We start from the raw sequence: 20,686 nt of genomic DNA, 5'->3' as shown, positions 1-20,686 counted from the left end.
TCTGAGGGGGACTCCTGCTTAGAGCAATCAAATGCCTAATTCTAGTTGATGCTTCAGAAGAACTAGGCGTTCAGTGTGAAAAATGAGGAAACATTTAATGCCCCATCCACCTTTGCAGGTAATATGGAAATGTTTGTGATCTCCAACAGACTGCCAATAATTTGTATGTAAGTGAGAAGTCTAGTCAAGAACTTCCAATTCTGTATTTAAGGCTTAAAAACAAAACCAAAAAAAAACGGGTATCGATACCATCAGAAGATAACAAGCATGCATACATCTTCTAGTAGGGAAGAAAATGAATTACCTTATACATTTTGGTCCCCTGTTCCTGCTCTGCTTCTAGAGCCATTCGTTTTATAAACTGCATGCGATCTTCGTTGGCCCTGGACGGAGCTTTCAGTACAAAGGGAAACTCTTTCGCCTGTTTAGTGAGAAGCAATGTAATGGGTAAGCGCAAACTTCAGCTCAACGCACAAAGAAATAAGAGAATAGGCCTACATAAAACAGTGCTGGGTAACTAACTCATTGAGTGCTGGGGATGCAATATGCTACTGTGTTGTGTAGCTATTTATTTTATTAAAAGCACTCCAAAATAACCTGGAACCCATGGCTAATTTATAACAGCTTGAACAACCCCGGAGGAGCTGGTTAGCTTGAGCTATCAGTCCCATTTTGTGCCATGAATAGTCTTCTCTCCCCCCCTCCCCCCTCCCAGGATAAACCAAGGTTTACCAAGCACCAGAGGACCCTTAGTAAAAAGGCCAGGATCCCCCCCAACCAATATTATTCTGCATTTCTGATCTGCCAATAATACACAGGGATACAGAACACAATATGTATGATGTGCAGTGTACATTTCACATGTCCCTGCTAAAGGAGACTAAACAGAACCCTTCTACCCCCCCCCCCCCACCACACACTCACAAAATATAACTTTCTGTGTCTGAAGCCAGCAAGATGTTCTATCATCGGCACTAACTCCATGTCCAACTCGCAGAGATCACACTGGTACTTCGTCTCAATCTTTCCCGTTTTCATTTCAACTCTGTATTCCAGCACATACTCCAATCCTGCACCAGAACAACATGAACAGATCTAGCAGAACACAGTTTTGAAGGTCTAGTGAAAAGACCAGATTTTTTTATACCCCACATTTGTTTTCTCGTACCTTTTCCCCTTCACTGCCATGGGGGCTTGCAATGCATGGCTTTGCTCTGGCAATGAATGGGTAAACCAATATTTTTATTTGAAAAGGCAACATTTTAAGTATCATTTGAAACATGTAATTTACTTCCGCAGGCCCACATTTGTATACAGTATTTGACTTATGCAAGAAGTACCGTATTCAATGTTCTGCATAAAATGTTTTACCAGCTTTCTTTGAGGACTGTCAGAGCGTAAATCAGATTAGAAATTAACATATAGTGTTTCCTTTGACAATTGCACGCATTGTCAGCCGAGAAAGAATTTTTTTTTTACAAAAATACTATGAGAAAGCCAGATGCAAAGCCCTACTGTATAGACGTTGGAGCCATTGCATAAATTAGATACTATATATAAATGAGCTGGGTTCATGAAAAACTTGAATATACCAGGGAGACCCAGGTCTGGATAAAGACCTGGCTAAGTGGGAGATGTTTCAGGATGTGCCCGACTGTCTTGATCCTAAAGATTTATGTTGACAATAAGTGAACCCATTTGAAAACGGAATAAGTAGCCCTGTAATAGACTATGTACTTTTTTTTTAAGGCAATAGATGAATAAGACTTTCCCCTTCTCCCCCATGCAAATTTGGTTGCTCACTTATAATGTATCCATGGCAAGAACATATCCACACACTGATAAAAGCGTGCGGGTGCACACAAACATGGATATAAGCGCACGCGCGTGTACAAACAAACAGACAGACAGACGTATGCGTCGCCCTCACACACATGATTATATACACACACTCCACAAAAAGTAAAACATACCTACAAGAGGCTCCCTGTCTGCTCTTTTCATGTAATCCTTCAGAAATTGCATAGACTTTCTTTGCCTACTGTCCATACTACCTGTAAATATGAGGGTAAATAAAATTGTATTTTATAAAGGAAGGCAGAACAGCATAAAACGGGTACACTTACGGCGCTGTAAGACTTTACAGCCCATTCATGTAAATGGACTCTGAGGGAACATAACTTCGCACCGCTTAATATAGTCAAACCCTGTGCAGATTGTGTATGTATACTATATAGTATACACAACACCCCTGTAAGCTCAAAACACAGACCCTCCACAGAGATAGTGTTAAGACACCTTAGAGACCAAAGTCATTAAGCTTTTATATAGATTCCCTTCAGTCCCCTGGAGCTGACACATAACCCTTGATCTCAGGGGACTACGGTTGTTGCCAAGATACTTGTATGTTATTTTGTAGCTGTTTCGGAAAAAAAAAAAAAAAAATACAAATAAGGAAGTGTTGTCACGAATAGAAAGTCCCATCAGCAATTTTTGATTGGTCGTTGGAGTGAACCCTCCCGCGCAGTCATATTGTGTTCACCGAGGAAGTATTTTTGCCCAGCGGACAAACAGAATAGTCTATTGGGAAGTAGGGTGTCTCTGAATGGTAGTGTAATCACAAATCACCACTGGGGGATCCAACTTTCAGGGAAACTTAAGGGGATTTTTTATTTTATTTTTAAATATTACAGTCAGGGCAAAATATTATTCCTTGTACCATAAATTGGACTAAAGGCCAGACAATACATTCTGAGTGATCACAGTTCACAATCATTTGTTAAGAACAAAAAACTTCAAATGCTGTACAAAGCCTATAAACTAAACAGAACCCAAGGAGAAACAAAAAAAAGTCCATACCAGCATTATTACCCGAACTGGAGCTCTTCGAATCATTGCCTTAAACACAAAAGGAAAAAGCAAGTTGAGTATCTGAACCATTATGGAGATCAGTCATTAATAGCTGTCACTTGGAATGATATTGTGGTGCTATTAAGGTGTAAGTGCCACACACCTTTAATGACAGAAAATAACCGATTAGTATTGGATCATCCTACCTGATTCCAAGGCCATTACAAGACACAAACCTTGTTTTGTTTCAGTCCCGTGCTCGGGGAGGATACAGCAAGATCGGATGTCATAGCAACAGCAAATGTAGTACTTCCCAGAAAAGGAATCCTGCTCCGGACAATGAACATGCTGCATCATATATTGCCAGCTGTGCGGTTTCAAACCTGAAGACAACTTTTCACTTCATCAACTATATCTTGAAATCTCCACCATACACAACTCTTGACACGACGGTCTTGGTGATTTCTGCACTGTGCTGGTCACTGATGACTTCCAACCAACAGTAAAATGTATTAGGGAGCTTCTGCTTTGTTTTTGGTATGCAGTGGAGGTTCATTCAGGGTTTGTTTTGAAGTGAACAGCTGTAAATATGTCGGTGGCTGGATGTTCCCTGCACCGTACCTTTCACATAACAGGTCTTGCAGAAGGATGGTAGTGTGTAGTTATACTCAGGACTGATTAACAGTTTAGCATGATTATCAAGAAGTTTTACTGAGGGGGGTGGGGGGAGGTTTGTGCCACACAGCTTGCATTGTGCTGGACTTGTGAATTTATTAGCAGGCAAAATCTAGAAATATTTATATAAAACTATATTTGAACACAAAAATGTATTAATTTATATTTATTAAATAGAAATTAAGTGTTATTCTTTTCCTTTTGTTTTAAATACTTAAATATTGATACATTTTCAATACATTTTTCATTCCCAACAATTTCAAACCAAAACCAATTTCTTTTGTCAAAGCAACAACTCCAAAAATCTTGAGGCTAAACCAAAACACTAGGTCAAGTGGGCACCTCCGAGGCTGCGGCCCCAGTGCGCGCAATGGGGTGCCTGGTGGCGCTCTTTCCCAGCAGCAGCGCGACCTGATGGGCTCCAGGCAGCACGCGATGGGGGCGCGGCCATGACGTCATGCGGCTGGTTCGCCCTCATTGGCTGAACTGCTGCCATGCCGTGACCAGCGCTCCGTCGCCCACTAGCAAACACAAAATCCTTGTCTTTGCTAAATGTGGCCGTGCAGTGCCGGGGCATGCAGCCAGCTACTGGGGTCGGCCCTATAGGGGGCCGTAGCTTGTGTGCACCGCGCACACCGTCGTCATCGCAGCCACGGCCACTGGAGACCTAGCCTTTTGCAAAATTAACGAATCATCTGTTAAAATGTTAGAGAGAGAAATGCATAGGATTACATATTTTGTAAACGTTTACTTTGAAGATTGATTTGAAAGTACAATTATTAATACAAATCAGACATTAAACAGTGAGAAAATAAATTATACAGTGAGGAAAGCCCTAATTCAAATACTATTACTCAGAACACATCCAGTATGTTAAATCACGAACAGCAACTAGGGCTTCAAAAATACATCTTAATGGTACAGGAGGGCAGCATCCAGGTCTTCACAATTCCATGGTTATTTTGATGGGCATCACATCTCATGCACAGGATTTGGTGGAAACTACTACTTTGGTGGAAACTACTTTCCACAACACGTGCGTAGAAGCTAAAATTTAGAGAGATGGTACTAAAAACAGATCACACTTGTGCACCTTTTCGTTACCATTTTGTGTGCATAATCAAACACAACATTTTACTTGAAAAGGCGCATTTTGCTTATGTTGTCAACTGTGCACCGATCACGGAACATCACACAAGGCAGCGAGACCCGGTCTGCCTTAGCCATCATTTCCAGGACCAGAAATTGTGTGAAAAGTCCAATATCTGTGGTGCTTATTTGAAGTACACACCTTTGGCTGCCTTGAGCCTACTGTTGACATAAGCCGATGATATTTCTAGCCACGCTTAAATTGAGACCTTTCAGGGGACGAACATGGTTTGGCGAGGTTGGCAACAAATCCTGTATTCAATGATGATGCAGCTGTACAGTACTGGAACAAGACAATTCTGTATCATTCACAACTGTTTTGTGAATGTCTATAGGTTGCAAGATCAACCAGAGAGGATGCATGCATGATGCTGGCCCTGCAAGACTTGTGGGCTGAAACTCCTCCAACACCATCAACATCAGAATCCGCTGTCTGGTTGTCTTGTCTCAGTACAAGACTACATGGTTCTTCCATCGCATAAAGGTCTTTGTAAACACAATCTTCTCCCAGGAAATTGGCAAAGAGTATCCCGTGAAAAAACAGAAATCCGCAGTCTGAATGTGGTCTCTGTGGCCTAAACCTAGCCCAATGAGAACAGGGCCAGCAATTTTCAGGACACTTATATAAAAATGCAACGGCAGCAAAGAAAACATCGCGTCTTCACCCTATCTGATTAAAACAGGATTGACAAAATCTTCCAGCCTTTATATCTTGCAGTCTGGTTTAAAAAGCTGCCTCAACACAAGCATACTAGCAGTCTTGCTCTGGAAAATGTAATAATTTCAGACAAACGCTAAACATTACCGGATCAACGTAAAGATATCTAGACTTTTGCCTCCATTCAATTATGTAAATTGCTCTTCAGAATGAGATATTCTGCTTTCACGTGGTGATCAAAATTTAAATCACATGGTTTCAAAAAGAAGGTTAACAGAAGTCCTAAGAATAATAATCATCAAGAATTGAAGATGGAAAGTAAATAGAGCATATAGATGTGTTTATCTACACACACACATTTTCCCAAACTAAGTTAGCTATAAATTTAAATTGGATGATAAATGCTTAAAATTAAAAACTTTACAGTAGTTACTGCAATGGCTCAATGATCAACTATTTTCAAAAGCACCTTGCAAGTGGTTAAAAAGCAAAGACCTGTAGACCCCGAAAATATTGACAAAGAACCAATTATGTGACTGAAATGTTGATCTCCAATAAATATCTTCTGTGTGCAAGAATCATGTGAGCGCCTATGAATGTCTTCTACCACCACCAAAAAGTGGAAAGACTTTTGAATACGATACAATCAGTTACAGGTGACTACAAAAGAGGACTTCAAAAAGGTGAATGAGTAAAGTATATATCTTTTTTTCCAGGAACAAGAAAATATTTTAGACATCAAATGCTGAAACAGGGATCCAAACTTTTATTTTTCCTTTTTTCCCAGTTGTTCTAAAAAGGAGTACTCAATGTTTGAACCTCCCACCCAAAATAAATACAAAGTCCCTGATTTCGGTGTGCAAAATCTGAAGATTGGATAATCTTCGGAACGTTGGTTGGATTGAAGCAAATTTTCCCAGCAGTGAACATATAAATTCCCCAAACAAGTTAAGCATATAAACTGAAGCAGTGTCTTAGAATTGCGATTTGTTGGAAATAAATCTCTAATTTTCACAGGAATCCATTGACCTGGATAGTGGTAACATACCAATCCAAAGAAAACGAATCCTGAAAGGCAACATGGGAGGTCTCTATGCTGGGTATAACCTTATAAGAAACCATTTTGAATTTATTTTGAGTTTGGATAGTGGAAAATGCTTGTATTCTTATTTTATATTAGTGCGGCATTAAGAAGAGTTTAGGGATAATAAGGACGACTAGACCTGTACCAAAAAGGGACAAAAATAAATAAATAATAATAATAGACGAGTAAATAAAAACAAACGAAGCTGGTGATGAAACTTCAATGTAGTTCTGTTTTAAACACATGGTTGCTGTACTTCTTTAATTCTGGGCTTGTGGATATTGATTTAACTTGGTATCAAAAATAACCCACAATATGGATATATTATAAAAAATAGAATCCATTCCCAAGAATGGCCCTCCAAAATTATTTGGACTATAGCACCATGCAATGAACCCGTCCAAAGCTTCTTTGGGAGCCAATATTTAACCTTAACTGAAAATATATGACGAAAATCTGTACTACTAGGCCAGTATTTTTGGTTGCATGATCAACGATAGTACCAACAAGACATTTCTGTAAATCCGGCCACATTTTAGGTGTGTTGTGGTGTGAAGTCTGGAAGTCTGGCACAGTTTCAGTTCTAAGAGGCAGACGAAAGTCTATTGACAATGGACCACTATACAGTGTAGCCCAGTGGTGTCAAACTCTGTCCTCAAGGGCCACCAACAGGCCTGGTTTTATGGATATCCCTGCTTCCGCACAGGTGGCTGAGTCACTGATTGAGCCATCTGTGCGGAAGCAGGGATATCCATAAAACCAGTCTTGTTGGTGGCCCTTGAGGACAGAGTTTGACACCCATGGTGTAGCCTGATCCTTTTCAACGTGGTTTAGAACACCCTCTCCAAACAAGCAACACAAATTGCGTGCCTCTAGAGCAGAGAAGCAGTTCAAAGTATTACAAAGCAACTCATTGCCTGTCCTGTACAGCAGTGAGACCCATTTCAAAGGAAAAAGAATACATACACTTACCTGGCCTGTTAAGTGTTTTCTCATTCTTTATATGCGAAGACGCAAGAAATTCCCAAAACAAAAGAAAAGATTTCATTAAACATGGTTCCCTACGCATCTGTGGCGATTGCTCATTCAGAGACTATGTGATCAAGGCCAACTTGTTCCATTGATGCACAGAAAAAGTTGAAGCTTTTATATTATATGGTTTGTTAAAATGTTTTGCACAAATTTTTTTTTTCTGATGGTCATATAGCATATGTTCTTGTGTTACAATGAAGAGCAATGGAAGGGAGGTCCCAATAAATCTTGATGCATATAACCCCCCCCCCCCCCAGCATTTTCTAGACTTTTAAGTTAGATGCTGATCAGAGGGGGTGGTATTGGTTGAAATAATTTAAAATAAATGTATTTAACCAATATCAACATGATTAAACGGTTGTAGCAACATATACCCACACACACATATACATACACACATACATACATACTCATCTCGTGCATTTACATCCCTTTTCAGCAAATGTAGGCATATATACCTATAAACACAATGCATCATATCCCATAGAGATTTCTCAAAGTAAATTTCTGTAAACTTTTTCCCTTGTCAGCATGAACAAATCGCAGTCCAAATTCCCCTTGATGTAATTTATTTAAAGAGCTCTCCAAATTTTCAGGAGCGAAGTTCCATGAAGAAGTCCAGACAATACCCCGCCCTATGCTCACCAAACTAGGCCAAGTAATACAGTAGGTCTTCAGTTCAATGTTGTACACCTTTGTAACTTGATCGAAAAGAAGCAAAAAAAGGTTCCAAAATACTGTACTTAAATGGATACCACAAAAAAAATTAAAAAAAAGAAACCTGCTGAGTATTCATAGTTTTCATGGAATAATCATTGAGTTGTGATGACCATTACGTAGCAAAGAAATGTAATCCTGTCAAAATTATGTTTTTCGTAATTTAGCACATTTCTAGATATTTGTATGTTTGTACTTAAAAGTGTATTCAATGAAGATGATGCATTTAAAACAAAAAAATGATTTAATGACCAGTCTCTGATGTTACTGAGGGTTTCATCAAACAGTCTCATCGCATCTTATCCGTTCAGTCGAGTACGACTCTCGGCCACACAATGTATCAGTGGTCTCCATGTTTTCCAATCTCTCACGGCTTCTTTCAATTCTATGTTCACAGTCCAGTATTTCTTGATGGTATCTAGCCAGCGAGTTCTTGGGCGGCCTCTTTCGCCACCGATCATTCCAAGCATGACGTCCTTCTCAAGCGACTTGCTTCGCATGTGACCAAAGTAGGAGAGCTTTTGCTTTATCTTAGCCTCCAGTGAGATTTTCAGTTTGATTCGTTCAAGAACGGCTTGGTTCGTTATTCTGGCGTTCCACGGAATGCGTAGCAGACGTCTCCAGCACCACAGTTCAAATGCATTGATCTTTTGCGTATCTGCCTTTCCCAGAGTCCAGGTTTTGCAGCCATATGTTGCTATTGGGAAAACGATCGCACTGACCAATCTGCATTTGGTTGCCAGGCTGATGTCTTTACTCTTCCAAATGTTGTTCATACCACCGCATTTCTTCCAAGTGTCAGCCGTCTCTTGATCACAGGGGTGCAGTCGCAATCAATTTTGGAGCCAAGAAAGATGAAATCTTTAACCACTTCAATTTCTTCATTGTTGATCTTGATATTAACGTTTGCATTGTTTGCTTTTGTCATGATCTTTTTCTTAATGTTCAGGCGCAGTCCAACCTTCTCACTATCTTCTTTGATTTTCATGATCATATGTTCGAGATCCTTCTTGTTTTCAGCCAGCAGGGTGGTATCGCTGGCATATCGGAGGTTGTTGATCTTTCTGCCGCCTATTTTGACACCAATCTTGGGCTCATCCAGGTCTGCTCGACGCATAAATGTGGAAAGCTCCTGGAGATAGGATGCATCCATGGCGTGTGCCCTTTCTGATCTTGAACCAATCCGTGTCTCCATATGGCGTTCGGACTGTAGCTTCTTGGTCTTGATAGAGTGATCTTATGAGTTCGGTCAGGTGTGGTGGTGTGCCCATTTCCTTCAGGCAGGTCCAGAGCTGCTAGTGCTCAATTATATCAAACGCCTTCGAATAAATCGATGAAACAATGTAGAGATCTTTCTGATACTCCCTGGTTTTTTCCATAATCCATTGAAGGTTGACAATGTGATGAGTGCCTCTGCCTTCCTGAAGCCAGCTTGCTCATCTGGTATTTCCCAATCGACTGTTGTACTCAAGCGTTGTTGGATAATCTTCAGAAGGATTTTGCTTGCGTGTGGTATCAAGGTTATGGTGCAGTAATTTGAGCAATCCTTTGTGTCACCCTTCTTCGAAATTGGGATGAATACTGCCGTTTTCCAGTATTTTGGGCACTCGCACGTGCTTCATATGCGTTGACATAACGCTGTTAATGCTGCCGTTGGTATGTGCTTTAGCAATTCTGCTGGTATGCCGTCGATTCCTGTAGCTTTTCGGTTGGCTAATTGCTTCATTGCCCATACGACCTCTTCCTCCAGAATATCTGGTTCCAATTCCAGTGTCTCATACTCCTCCACCGGATGGTTCTGATGTTCACTTTCGTACAACCTTTCTATGTATTCTTTCCACCGATCTCGTATTGCTAGCTGACAATGCAATCCCTGGCCATTGCTCCCACGAACTGTTGCCTTCCGAGCCTTGAATGTTGACTGTGCCCTCTTCACGTGGGTGTAGAGTTCTCGCATATTACCTTTCCTGCTTGCTTCCTCCATCTTCTGGCACTGCTCATTCCAGTAGTTCTGTCTTTTCTGGCCTCTCTTTGGAATTCTGCATTCAGCCACCACACAGTAGATGGTGACAAAGATGATAGCTTCCAGATCTGACTCTAAAAAGTTATCTCAAAGCTTCAGGGTTTTCTTTTTAAACATGACATTTTTCAGCATGCTGTTCTTAGATCCCGGCTGCTTTCCAGTTATTAGAATAACTTTTTGCACTATGAAAATGGCAAAAGTTGCATTTCATGTCAGTACTAATTAAATATGCCACAGTAGAATAGTTGTCAGTTTATGTACAACACATGGTACTTCAGTAGAACAGTGTTTGCTCACTAGAAAAACAGGTCCCATAGCTTACCGCAGGCCTAACGTCTTCTGTAGTTCATTCTTGGCCCTGCATTAAGTAGACTATTTATTACAAATATAACTCCTGTATTGGTTACATTCAGCCGAGGTTGTGGATAACTTAGTTCTTTATTGCACATCTGCAAACTACACAGGCTCGTCATCTAGATAAAATGTGGAGAAGTGCAGGGACTTAACTTTGCTATTTACGCCGATCTTGATATCCTTGAGTGACGCAGTGAGTTAGCTTGTTGGAGAATTTAGTTGTAGATTTTGATACCTTCTAGGGAACCAACTTTACAGTTCTTCACAAATTCAATTATAGTATGTAGATGTTTCAAATTTCTCCAGGGAATTAGCTCTAATACTCGACAAGATGGAGTTCAGGTTGGAGATCTTACGGAATTATATCTTTATTTTGCTGTTGTGATGTAATTTCCATTCCAGTTTAAACCTATGAGATTTAGATAACTTAAGGATAGATTTTGATCCATCTAGTAGTAGCCCTACAAAAACAAGTTGCTTACGAACTTCCTCTAGCGAACGGATAGTGAGTTGCTATCCAGGTCTATTAAAAGTCTAAATAGGAAAGTTCACTTATATTGGATTTAGTGCTTCCCCAGGATAGTTGTATTAACTTCAGGCTCCTTCATTTAGCCAATCTAGACGTGAGAGATCCAGGATTGCTTTAAGATGTTGCTGCTTGAATGTTATGTGCGGGTTTTACCTGAGCGCTAAAAGAATGGCTTCCTTTGATCTAAATTACTTCTCTTTCGGTGTCTCTGGGCTTAGACCACATCCTCAAAAGGTCCAACAGGTTCTGCCTACATCTAATTCAACCAACAGCGACCCTGGTAACAGAAGCTGAAAGAACCTTATTAGACAGGTCTCAAAAGAAGTAGCCCAATTTTTCAGGCATGTTTCGGATGCAAAAATTATTACAGCGGAACATATTTTCTTTATCCTCTTGACGGCCTTGAAGTGTGGCAACATGATACGCTAGAAGATTTACCTTCTATTAATGGTCGTTGTCGGCACCTAGGACACGTGCCATCTTGTCTCCCAGAGCCTACGTATAATCTTCTAGGAAGGCAATTTCTTGCTTCGGTTGGGCAAGCACATTCTGGAGCTCTGTTAGGAGGGCAAGCTTAAAATCTTAAAAAAAAAAAGTTTTGCATATCTTGAGAGGTCACTGGTGCTGGACCATTGGTCCCAAGATCTGATGCGCAAGAGTGCTCAGAAGGTACCCTGCATGCTTCCTGAGGTCCACCACGTGTTGGAGGTCCATTAGGTTTCTATCTCCAAGCACAACATTGAGCACTGTGTTGGTTCTGACTTATTTGCTTCAGAAGGAAGGATGGTTCTTCTGCTATGGTCCAATAAATGTAGTTTGGGGATGGAAGAATTTTTTTTTTGATGATCACACCTATGTAAACTCAAACGGCCATCCCAAACGCCAGAGCTCATGTGTCCTTCTTGAGATGTTCTTTGATGAAGCTCACAGATCTGTAATGTCTGCCTCAATTGTTTCTTTGTCAGAACTACATTAAACCACAGTTCAGTCCTTTTTTTCAGTTGAAGAAAAAAAAAAAAAAAAGAAGACCTTGAATGAAAATTGCTCAAATAATCACCAATGTCAATGAAACGCTGCCAATGTTCAAGGCTATTCGAAGATCACATAAAGTTGAAATGTGGGCTACAATTATTTCCTATTTGAAGCAGTTCTGGCAAAGGCATCATTGTGACAATTGGGATAAAAAGACTGTCAATTCATATGACAGAGTTCTCTTCATCCCAAAAATGGTATGCTTCTCAGGCAAATTCTTTTAGTGCACTGTTGCAGCAGAGTTCCCCAGCCTTCTGTGTTGTCCTTCTCTCTTAAGGGCTTTTACCTTACCTTTGTTTCTGAACAGGCAACAGGAATGAGCTTAAATTGAAGTATAGCTTAAGCTACAATTTACGGTTATAAAGTTGCAATCTGACAAAGGGAAAAAAAGATACTCCTTGATTAAATGGACACTCCCCCGATGGCCAGAAGTCCCTTTTCTTGCCTTGGAGTTTGGTCAAGTGCACCTCTATAAAAGCAGCAAATGACAAACAAAAGCATGCCTTCCGATACATCTTCTGGTAACATACACTGCAACCACGGGAACATTAACTTAAGAAAAAGACCTTTATAAAAAGGGAGGAGGCTAAGACTAAGCATTTTCTGCAGCAGTTCTTCAAAGCTCTCTTAACTGCTTTTCTCATTTCACCTAAAAAGGAATAAAGCAATATTCAACCTTGCATTGCGAATATCCTGCTCTTAGCCAAGAGCCTCCCTCCATTGCATGAACAACACCAGCATAGACTACTTAGACAGCAGAAACAAAATTGCCATTCATTAAGATTATCTGACAAATATGGCCAAATAAAGTTATTTTACTAGACCTCTTCCAAATTACATTATTTGTTTTCACGTAGCAGTCCACGTTTTCAAAAAATATCACACCACAGAAGCATGGTCAAATCTCCCCGCTGTCTAAGAAGCAAGCTGAAGTGCAAATGCAAAACATTTTTTAACTGTGTTCCACAGCATTTTACAATGAGAATAGAACACTGAGAAGAAAAGCTAACCACTACAAATATATTTCTAATACCAGAATAGTTGGTATGATCTGGGGTTTAAAAAAAAAAAAAAAATACCTTTCGAGCCCTTTCATGCCCTGTCTTGTCGAAATGATCTGTGAGGTCTCGATAGATATTAGAGGTATACTTGCAGTCCTGTGCATGAAAATAGAGGGTTAGCCATAATACAATATATCTTTCCACACAATGAATATGTAGCAGAAATCTATTAAATCTCTCTCCACGAGCGAATTCCTGGTCCCAAACCTTAACGCCTAAAGTTCTCTCTATAATCACAGATAATTCCCAAATGTTTTTTTTTTTTTTTTTAGTTATCTAGGAATTTCACAAGAGTTTTATGGCAGAATGAATAGTCTTTGGTAAAACACTGGCTTTGGAGTATGTAAACCTGCAAGTCCATTTATCTTCCAGTGCCACAGTCAACAAAACATATCAAGACCATATTCTCTTTGGGGCTGGGACTCGCTGTGCTTTTTTCTGGTTGGTTGAATCACAAGCCAGATTGACCTTTTCTGATTTACTTGATTTTCTATTGGCCAAAATAAAAGCTGTGCTGACTTTTCCTTATCTACCAGATTTGTGGTGTATTAAAGTAAAACCCAGGTGGACTTTTTTTTATTTACATTGCCAAGCTAATGCCATGTTACAACAAAACCTGGACATGCTGGTCATGATCTGTTTTCTTACACAGTAAATGTAAACCCCAAATAACCTTGTACTGTATGATCCAGCTTATTTCTAATAGGTGGAAATGTGCTGGGGCTTTTTATGATCTAGCTGCATTCTAACTGGCTGTGACTTTACAATATACAGTACGAGTATAATCTGGTCAGACTAGTTTATTGCGCTTTACGTTGCACCACTTGAAGCAGTAAGAAATCTTTTAACACTTTACTTTGCAAGAAAATGTTTTCCTCGAAAATGTTTTCCTCGCAAACGGCTTTCTGTATATGTTTGATTTTTGAGGAGATTCCTTTCGATTGGGCATTTTGCGGTCCTGGAAAAAAGTTACAAACAAATAAAATATAACATCTAACGTGATATACTATAGAAAATGGCGAGCTAAAAAAAAAAACAAAAAAAAAAAACCCCTCAATTTACATTTACCATTAGAAATAAGGGCAATATGTTTAAGAAGAGTATGACTTGGATAAGGACCACCAGACATACGGGGCCGAAAGTTTAGTGTCTATAATGAACATAACACCTTCTAACAGGAACTTTAAAGTCAGCGTTCAAACCTTTCCATCAGGGCTTCTGGTCCGTGGAGAATGTTTTCGATTGCTCATTTTAAAGTCCTGAAAAAAAAAAAAAAAAGAGAAAGATTTTAAAACAGATGTGCTTCAAAATCCCCCCAAAAAACAGTTACGGGCACTACATCTAAACGCACTTCTTGTTCAGGAGAGGAACTTGGTTACAGGCGCTATTACCCAGATTCTGCTCTTTCCTGACACAGTTTATCCCATGAATCCTTGTAATATCATTCGGTTTACACAAAACTGTGCCAAAGAGCAACCTTCTCCATCGGAAAGAAGAATAGGTCCCGAGTTGTCATTATGTGGTAACCAGAAACTTTTACACCAAGCGTAAGATACGTAAGTTCCCATAGGACTCAATGGCAATGCTGGCATACTTTAGTATGTTGAGACTGCACTATAAAGAATACATATGGCAACATGTGTATGTTGGAGCCAACACAGTCGCTTTAAGCTGCCTCTTAAATATCGGTGTCTACTACCACAGATACAAAGGTTCCTGGCTATATGAATCAGATTTAACAGCACATCTAAATGAAAAGCTCACAAGGAAATATAGTTACCACTGGTAATCATTTCTTCATACCAGTTCACTACCATTGTTCATGTCCACTACATACAGCTGTGGTGGGACCTAGCTGTTCCGAGATCTGCACTAACTGTATACTTCACTTACTTCTCTGGAGTCTTTCATTGATATTGGCATGAAGTGCTGCCTTTTTAACTTCCAGGTCCAGCCACAAAATTACATGATAAGTAATCCCAAGACAAAGATAGGTTCTGCAGTTATTTTAGTATGTAGCTTTACTTTGAGATATTAATTCGAGAATCTCTCTCTCTCTCTGCATCTGCATCTCTCTCAATATATGTGTATCTATCTCAATATATGTGTATCTATCTTCCCCCCTCCCTCTCCTCTCTCTCACTACATATCTAATTGGTTCTCTCCCGATATCTACATACAGCTCAACCCCACTACAACGCGGATCCACTTATGTGGTGTGAGCATGGCTCCCGTTTAAAAAATAAATAAACAACAATAATTTTTTGGGGGCAAACTTCTATAACACGCACGTGCGCGCACACGCACTTTCCCTACCTGTTGAATGTGTGCTCTCAGTTCTGTGAGGCTGCTGCAGTGCTGTGAGCTGCTTTGTGTTTGTGTCATGGCCCCGCCCCCATCATGGCCTCGCCTACCCAACCCGTTTTGGCCACGACCCCGTGCCGAAATGGAACCCACAAATCACAGATCGCAGTAAAGCCCTGTGCACGTGCCGCCAGGACGCAAGGCAGGCGTATGCAGCGGGCCTATGATCGTGGCGGCCATTATGTAAAAAAAAAAAAAAAAAATTCATATCCCGTTTATAACGCGGTCTTATTCTGTGGCCCCACGAGCACTACGTTATAACGGTGTTCAGCTGTATCTCTCTCTACATATATCTCTCACTCTTTTTTCCCCCAACAGCTATTATTTTCTCTGAGTGCAATACACATTTAAATGTTTTTCTGCGTAAAACAATGTAAATCAGCCAGATCTTGTACAAAATGACAAGACGGATCCGTGATTTTGAAAAATGTAACAGTATATCTTCAAATTATGATTTAGGCTACGGTCCAAGTCACTGCGTGCACGCGGGACGACAAAGCGGCTGCCGGCGCGTGCACCAGTTTCAACCGCTACATGTGGTCCGTGGTTGCGCTTCAGGAGATTGCGACGGGGGCGCGGCCATGACTTCATGCGGCTGGTTTGCCCACATTGGGTGAACTGCCACTGTGACCTGGCCACAGCTCGGCCGCTGTGCCCAAACACAAAAAGCTTGTCTTTTGGCAAAGGCGGTCGCGCATCGTGCTTTATGCACACGCGCACACACACCGACTGGGGCCTGCCCCATAGAGGGCCTTACTTTGTGTGCGGCGTGAGCGATAGCATGCGCGCAGCTGCGCCACTGGGGACTCCGCCTTACTGTAGAGAATCCATTGCTTTTGTGTTCAATGACTTCATTGGATGAAATTGGAGGAATTTCACATGTGCTACAAATTACTAACACACATTCCCAGTAAGCTCAAACCCCACCACTATATGAGATAGCAATAGAGATAGAGACCCACCTTAAAACACACCTGCTTAACAAAGCATACGAGTAGCTCCGTGGCTAATACTATACAACTGATACATAAATCTTGTCCCTTGCACACACACACTTACCAGAACTTCCTCCTGTCTCTGTACGTTCTTCCTACCTACCATTTAGATTGTGAGCTCCTCGGAGCAGGGACTCCTTTTCCTAAATGTTACTTTTATGTCTAAAGCACTTCTTCCCATGATTTGTTATTTGTATTATTTGTTATTTACATGATTGTTGTGTGTATTACTACTGTGAAGCACTATGTACATTAATGGCGCTACATAAATAAAGAGATACATACATCTGTAACGTACCTTAAGAAAAGAGGACACAACATGCAGTTTCTAAAGCTCATTTTGCTGGTTGAACCAGTTCTAGAATATCAATGTCACTTCCTACCAGGGATTTACATATTATATCAATCTTATCCTGGCATTAATTTTGGGATTCCAAATAAATCCTGTTTCCTACTTGTGAAATCAAAACCCAATATGAATCAGACAAGTGTGTGCTGTAAGGTGCAACTTTAAAGAAGCCTGACTGAAACATGAAATAGATTGTAAGCTCTTCGGAGCATGAACTTCTTTTCTAAACGACATGTACATGAATGGCGCTATATAAAGATATACATACATAAATACGGAGATGCCAAGGCTCATATCTTCAAATGTTACTTAGTGAACTCCAGCCATACAGAATTTTATGACCAAATATGATAATGAATGCACTTTCCATACAAACCAAGGGTTGCTTGGTTAGCTCTAAAACATTAGCTGGCTAAGGTTGCCAGAGTAGAAGTCTAAAACCCACTGCTTGGTGACATGTACAGGTTGCAACTTGAAACACATTTGTGATGGCAAAGTATGTGAACTTTCTGTGTCCTATATTTTATGGCAAACCATACAGTGTACACAGGAAAGAATGCATTCTCCCATTGATGCAGCCTTTAGAATAATTACAAACATACATATAACATTTTTATGAAATTCTGTTAATCACGTTCATTTATTTACTGTCATGTAGGGTACTTGGAAGGCACAATATAAATGCATAAATACTTGAATACATATTGGCAAATAGTAATAACTGGCACGCGTTTAACAGTAGTGCTATTGAAAACAATAGGTAAAGAGATAACCAATGCATTATTTTATGTTATCGGGTCCAATATTGTCTGCTATATATGTATGTTAGCTTCCTTTTTCAGCCGACTCTTTCCATAATGGATTATTATTACCTGCTGCCAACACTTCAAAACGTGATTGATACGTTTGATGCTTCTTAGTTTCCAAAGATATGAATATTACCTGCAGCCAAACAAAGCAGATTTCAATTATATTATGTGATATTTAATAAATAGTTAAATGTATCATGTGTAGAAAATTGAGACATTTTTACATTACTCAAAAAATAAAGAAGCAAATACAGTGACAGAAGAGCAGAAATATAGACCTAAAACAAATATGGCCCAAAACCTCTACAATTGAAAACACTCAGATATATACAACATATACATACATGTTTTTCTCTTACACAAATATACATCATAGATATAAAACTGTACACTGACATGTTGAAATATGTAAATACACCTAAAATATATGACATACATGATATTAATGGTATATAACACACACATTTTGCAAATGTGCACATATATATATATATATATATATATATATATATATATATATATATATATATATATTTATGCTAACTGTACATTTATGTGGGTGGGGATATACATGTATATGTTTGTGATATAAATATTAGGTATGACATTGATATAACACATACATATATATATATATATATATATATACACAGGTATAGAACATTGATATATCATATATACATGAGGTATAGCACATTGATATATCATATATACGAGATGTGTATATACCGCGCATGATCTATATTAAACATTTCTCTTACAGTAACTGCGTCTCTATCTCTCGGTTTTCTCTCTCGTCTCTGCGCACATACAAATGCGTCACTTCCGGTCACACTCGCGAGAGCTGAAACTGCCACTGGAATAGAGCGGGCGGTCACCATAGAGATGCGCACATTCGGTGAGGTCCGTGGCAGAGCGCCCCCCCTGCTTGGGATGTAATTCTGTTTGATGCAGCTTGTTACATGCCAGTGCGTGTCGTGACATCATCATTCTTATGCAGGGTTCATCACCATGATTCTCAGTTACATGATCACTCATTCGCAGCTTCCAGGGTCACTTACATACAGATCAGTGAGATCGTAATAAATATATTGATATGCAGTGACTAATATTTTTTTTTTTTTGTGGAACTCTATATATTATTGTCTAATATATGTGAAATAATACTTTTGCTGCATAATGATACAATACCTAAAATAAGCGTTTTGAGGAGAAATTAAAAAAAAAGAAACAACTAAGAAAACAGCTTTATTTTTTGTCCTGTAAATAAAGTCTGAGCCTCAGAGATGTGTCACATGTAGAAGTACAGGCGGTCCTCGACATCCGACTCGTAATAATGCATTCCGCGGAACGGATTATCCATCACTCCCCACTGCAGATTAACATTGGATTCGCAATCTGACGTTTTGCTATCCGATGGCAGTTTGTGGAATGGATTCCGGTGGATAACTGACGTCCGCCTGTATATATTTGTTGATGTACAATGGGACTAAGGGGTAGAGTCGTTAAAGCAGTATCAGTTTTTAATACATATAGGATTTTTTTTTTTAAACGGGGAAAAAGTCTCAGCACCACTACGTTTGACCACTGAATATATTTATTTTTTCTACATGCATATTAATTAAAGTGACCATACTGTGCGTCCCGGATTTTCACTAAACGTCTCAAAATCGTTCATATGTCCCGGTTTTTAGTTTTTCTCTGTTTGAACTCACTTAAAACTCTTAAAACCGTACAAATAGACACTGCATGATTTTATGTGATTGCCAGGGTTGCCACTTTCTACTGAAGGCAAAACTGGAGATAACATTTTTACATTTAACTCTTACCTGCAGCGGTGGCTCATGTCTCCCGGCATCCTCTGGCAATCTGGCATCCTTCCGGCATCTCCCCCCCTACAACTGCTGTCAATGTGGCAAATTGTATTGTATTGTATGTCTTTATTTATATAGCGCCATTAGTGTACATAGCGCTTCACAGTAGTAATACATGTGGTAATCAAATAAATAACAGATAATATAAATAACAGATCATGGGAATAAGTGCTTTAGACATAAAAGTAACATTTCGGAAGAGGAGTCCCTGCCCCGAGGAGCTTACAGTCTAATTGGTAGGTAGGTAGAACGTACAGAGACAGTAGGAGGGAGTTCTGGTAAGTGCGTCTGCAGGGGGCCAAGCATTATGTATCGTGTTCAGAATATCCACAGTGCTATTCATATGCTTCTTTAAGCAAGTGTGTCTTAAAGGTGGATAGAGAGGGTGCTAGTCGGGTACTGAGGGGAAGGGCATTCCAGAGGTGTGGGGCAGTCAGTGAAAAAGGTATAAGGCGGGAGAGGGCTTTAGATACAAAGGGGGTAGAAAGAAGACATCCTTGAGAAGAACGCAAGAGTCTGGATGGTGCATACCGAGAAATTAGGGCTGAGATGTAAGGAGGGGCAGAAGAATGTAAAGCTTTAAAAGTGAGGAGAAGAATGGAGTGTGAGATGCGGGATTTGATCGGAAGCCAGGAGAGGGATTTCATGAGGGGAGATGCTGAGACAGATCTAGGAAAGAGTAGAGTGATTCTGGCAGCAGCATTTAGGATAGATTTTAAGGGAGACAGGTGAGAGGCAGGAAGGCCAGACAGCAGGAGGTTACAGTAATCAAGACGGGAGAGAATGAGGGCCTGAGTCAGAGTTTTAGCAGTCGAACAACAGAGGAAAGGGCGTATCTTAGTTATATTGCGGAGGAAAAAGCGACAAGTTTTAGAAATGTTTTGAATGTGAGGGGTGAATGTGAGAGAGGAGTCGAGTGTGACCCCTAGGCAGCGTGCTTGGGCTACTGGGTGAATGATTGTAGTTCCAACAGTAATGTGGAAGTAGGTAGTAGGGCCAGGTTTGGGAGGAAGTATGAGGAGCTCTGTTTTAGCCATGTTGAGTTTAAGGCGTCGGAGGGCCATCCAGGATGATATAGCAGAGAGACATTCAGAAACTTTGGTTTGTACAGCAGGTGTAAGGTCAGGTGTT

General features: G+C 40.0%; 1 protein-coding gene across 4 annotated transcripts in view; it reads right to left on the bottom strand.

The window, feature by feature from the left end:
• LOC142487213 (uncharacterized) overlaps positions 1-18,558 on the bottom strand; it is a 35,469-nt gene extending 16,911 nt beyond the window's left edge. The window contains exons 1-10 of one of the 4 annotated variants that reach the window (XM_075586055.1): positions 18,443-18,558; positions 17,745-17,814; positions 14,367-14,423; positions 14,021-14,122; positions 13,183-13,260; positions 7,389-7,413; positions 2,860-2,898; positions 1,974-2,054; positions 925-1,070; positions 305-421 (exon numbers count right to left, since the gene is read on the bottom strand). In XM_075586055.1, the coding sequence (XP_075442170.1) occupies positions 305-421; positions 925-1,070; positions 1,974-2,054; positions 2,860-2,898; positions 7,389-7,413; positions 13,183-13,260; positions 14,021-14,122; positions 14,367-14,414 (636 nt within the window). In that variant the 5' untranslated portion in view covers positions 14,415-14,423; positions 17,745-17,814; positions 18,443-18,558. Of the gene's footprint in view, positions 1-304; positions 422-924; positions 1,071-1,973; positions 2,055-2,859; positions 2,899-7,388; positions 7,442-13,182; positions 13,261-14,020; positions 14,123-14,332; positions 14,424-17,744; positions 17,815-18,442 lie in introns of those variants that run through there. The other 3 variants (XM_075586054.1, XM_075586056.1, XM_075586057.1) reach the window with 3 other exon arrangements.
• Between the last annotated feature and the right edge of the window lie 2,128 nt (positions 18,559-20,686).

Source organism: Ascaphus truei, chromosome 2 (assembly GCF_040206685.1).
Source record: "Ascaphus truei isolate aAscTru1 chromosome 2, aAscTru1.hap1, whole genome shotgun sequence".
Lineage (NCBI taxonomy): Eukaryota > Metazoa > Chordata > Amphibia > Anura > Ascaphidae > Ascaphus > Ascaphus truei.
Note: the sequence above shows the minus strand (reverse complement) of the source record. Positions and strands in the feature narration are given on the sequence as shown.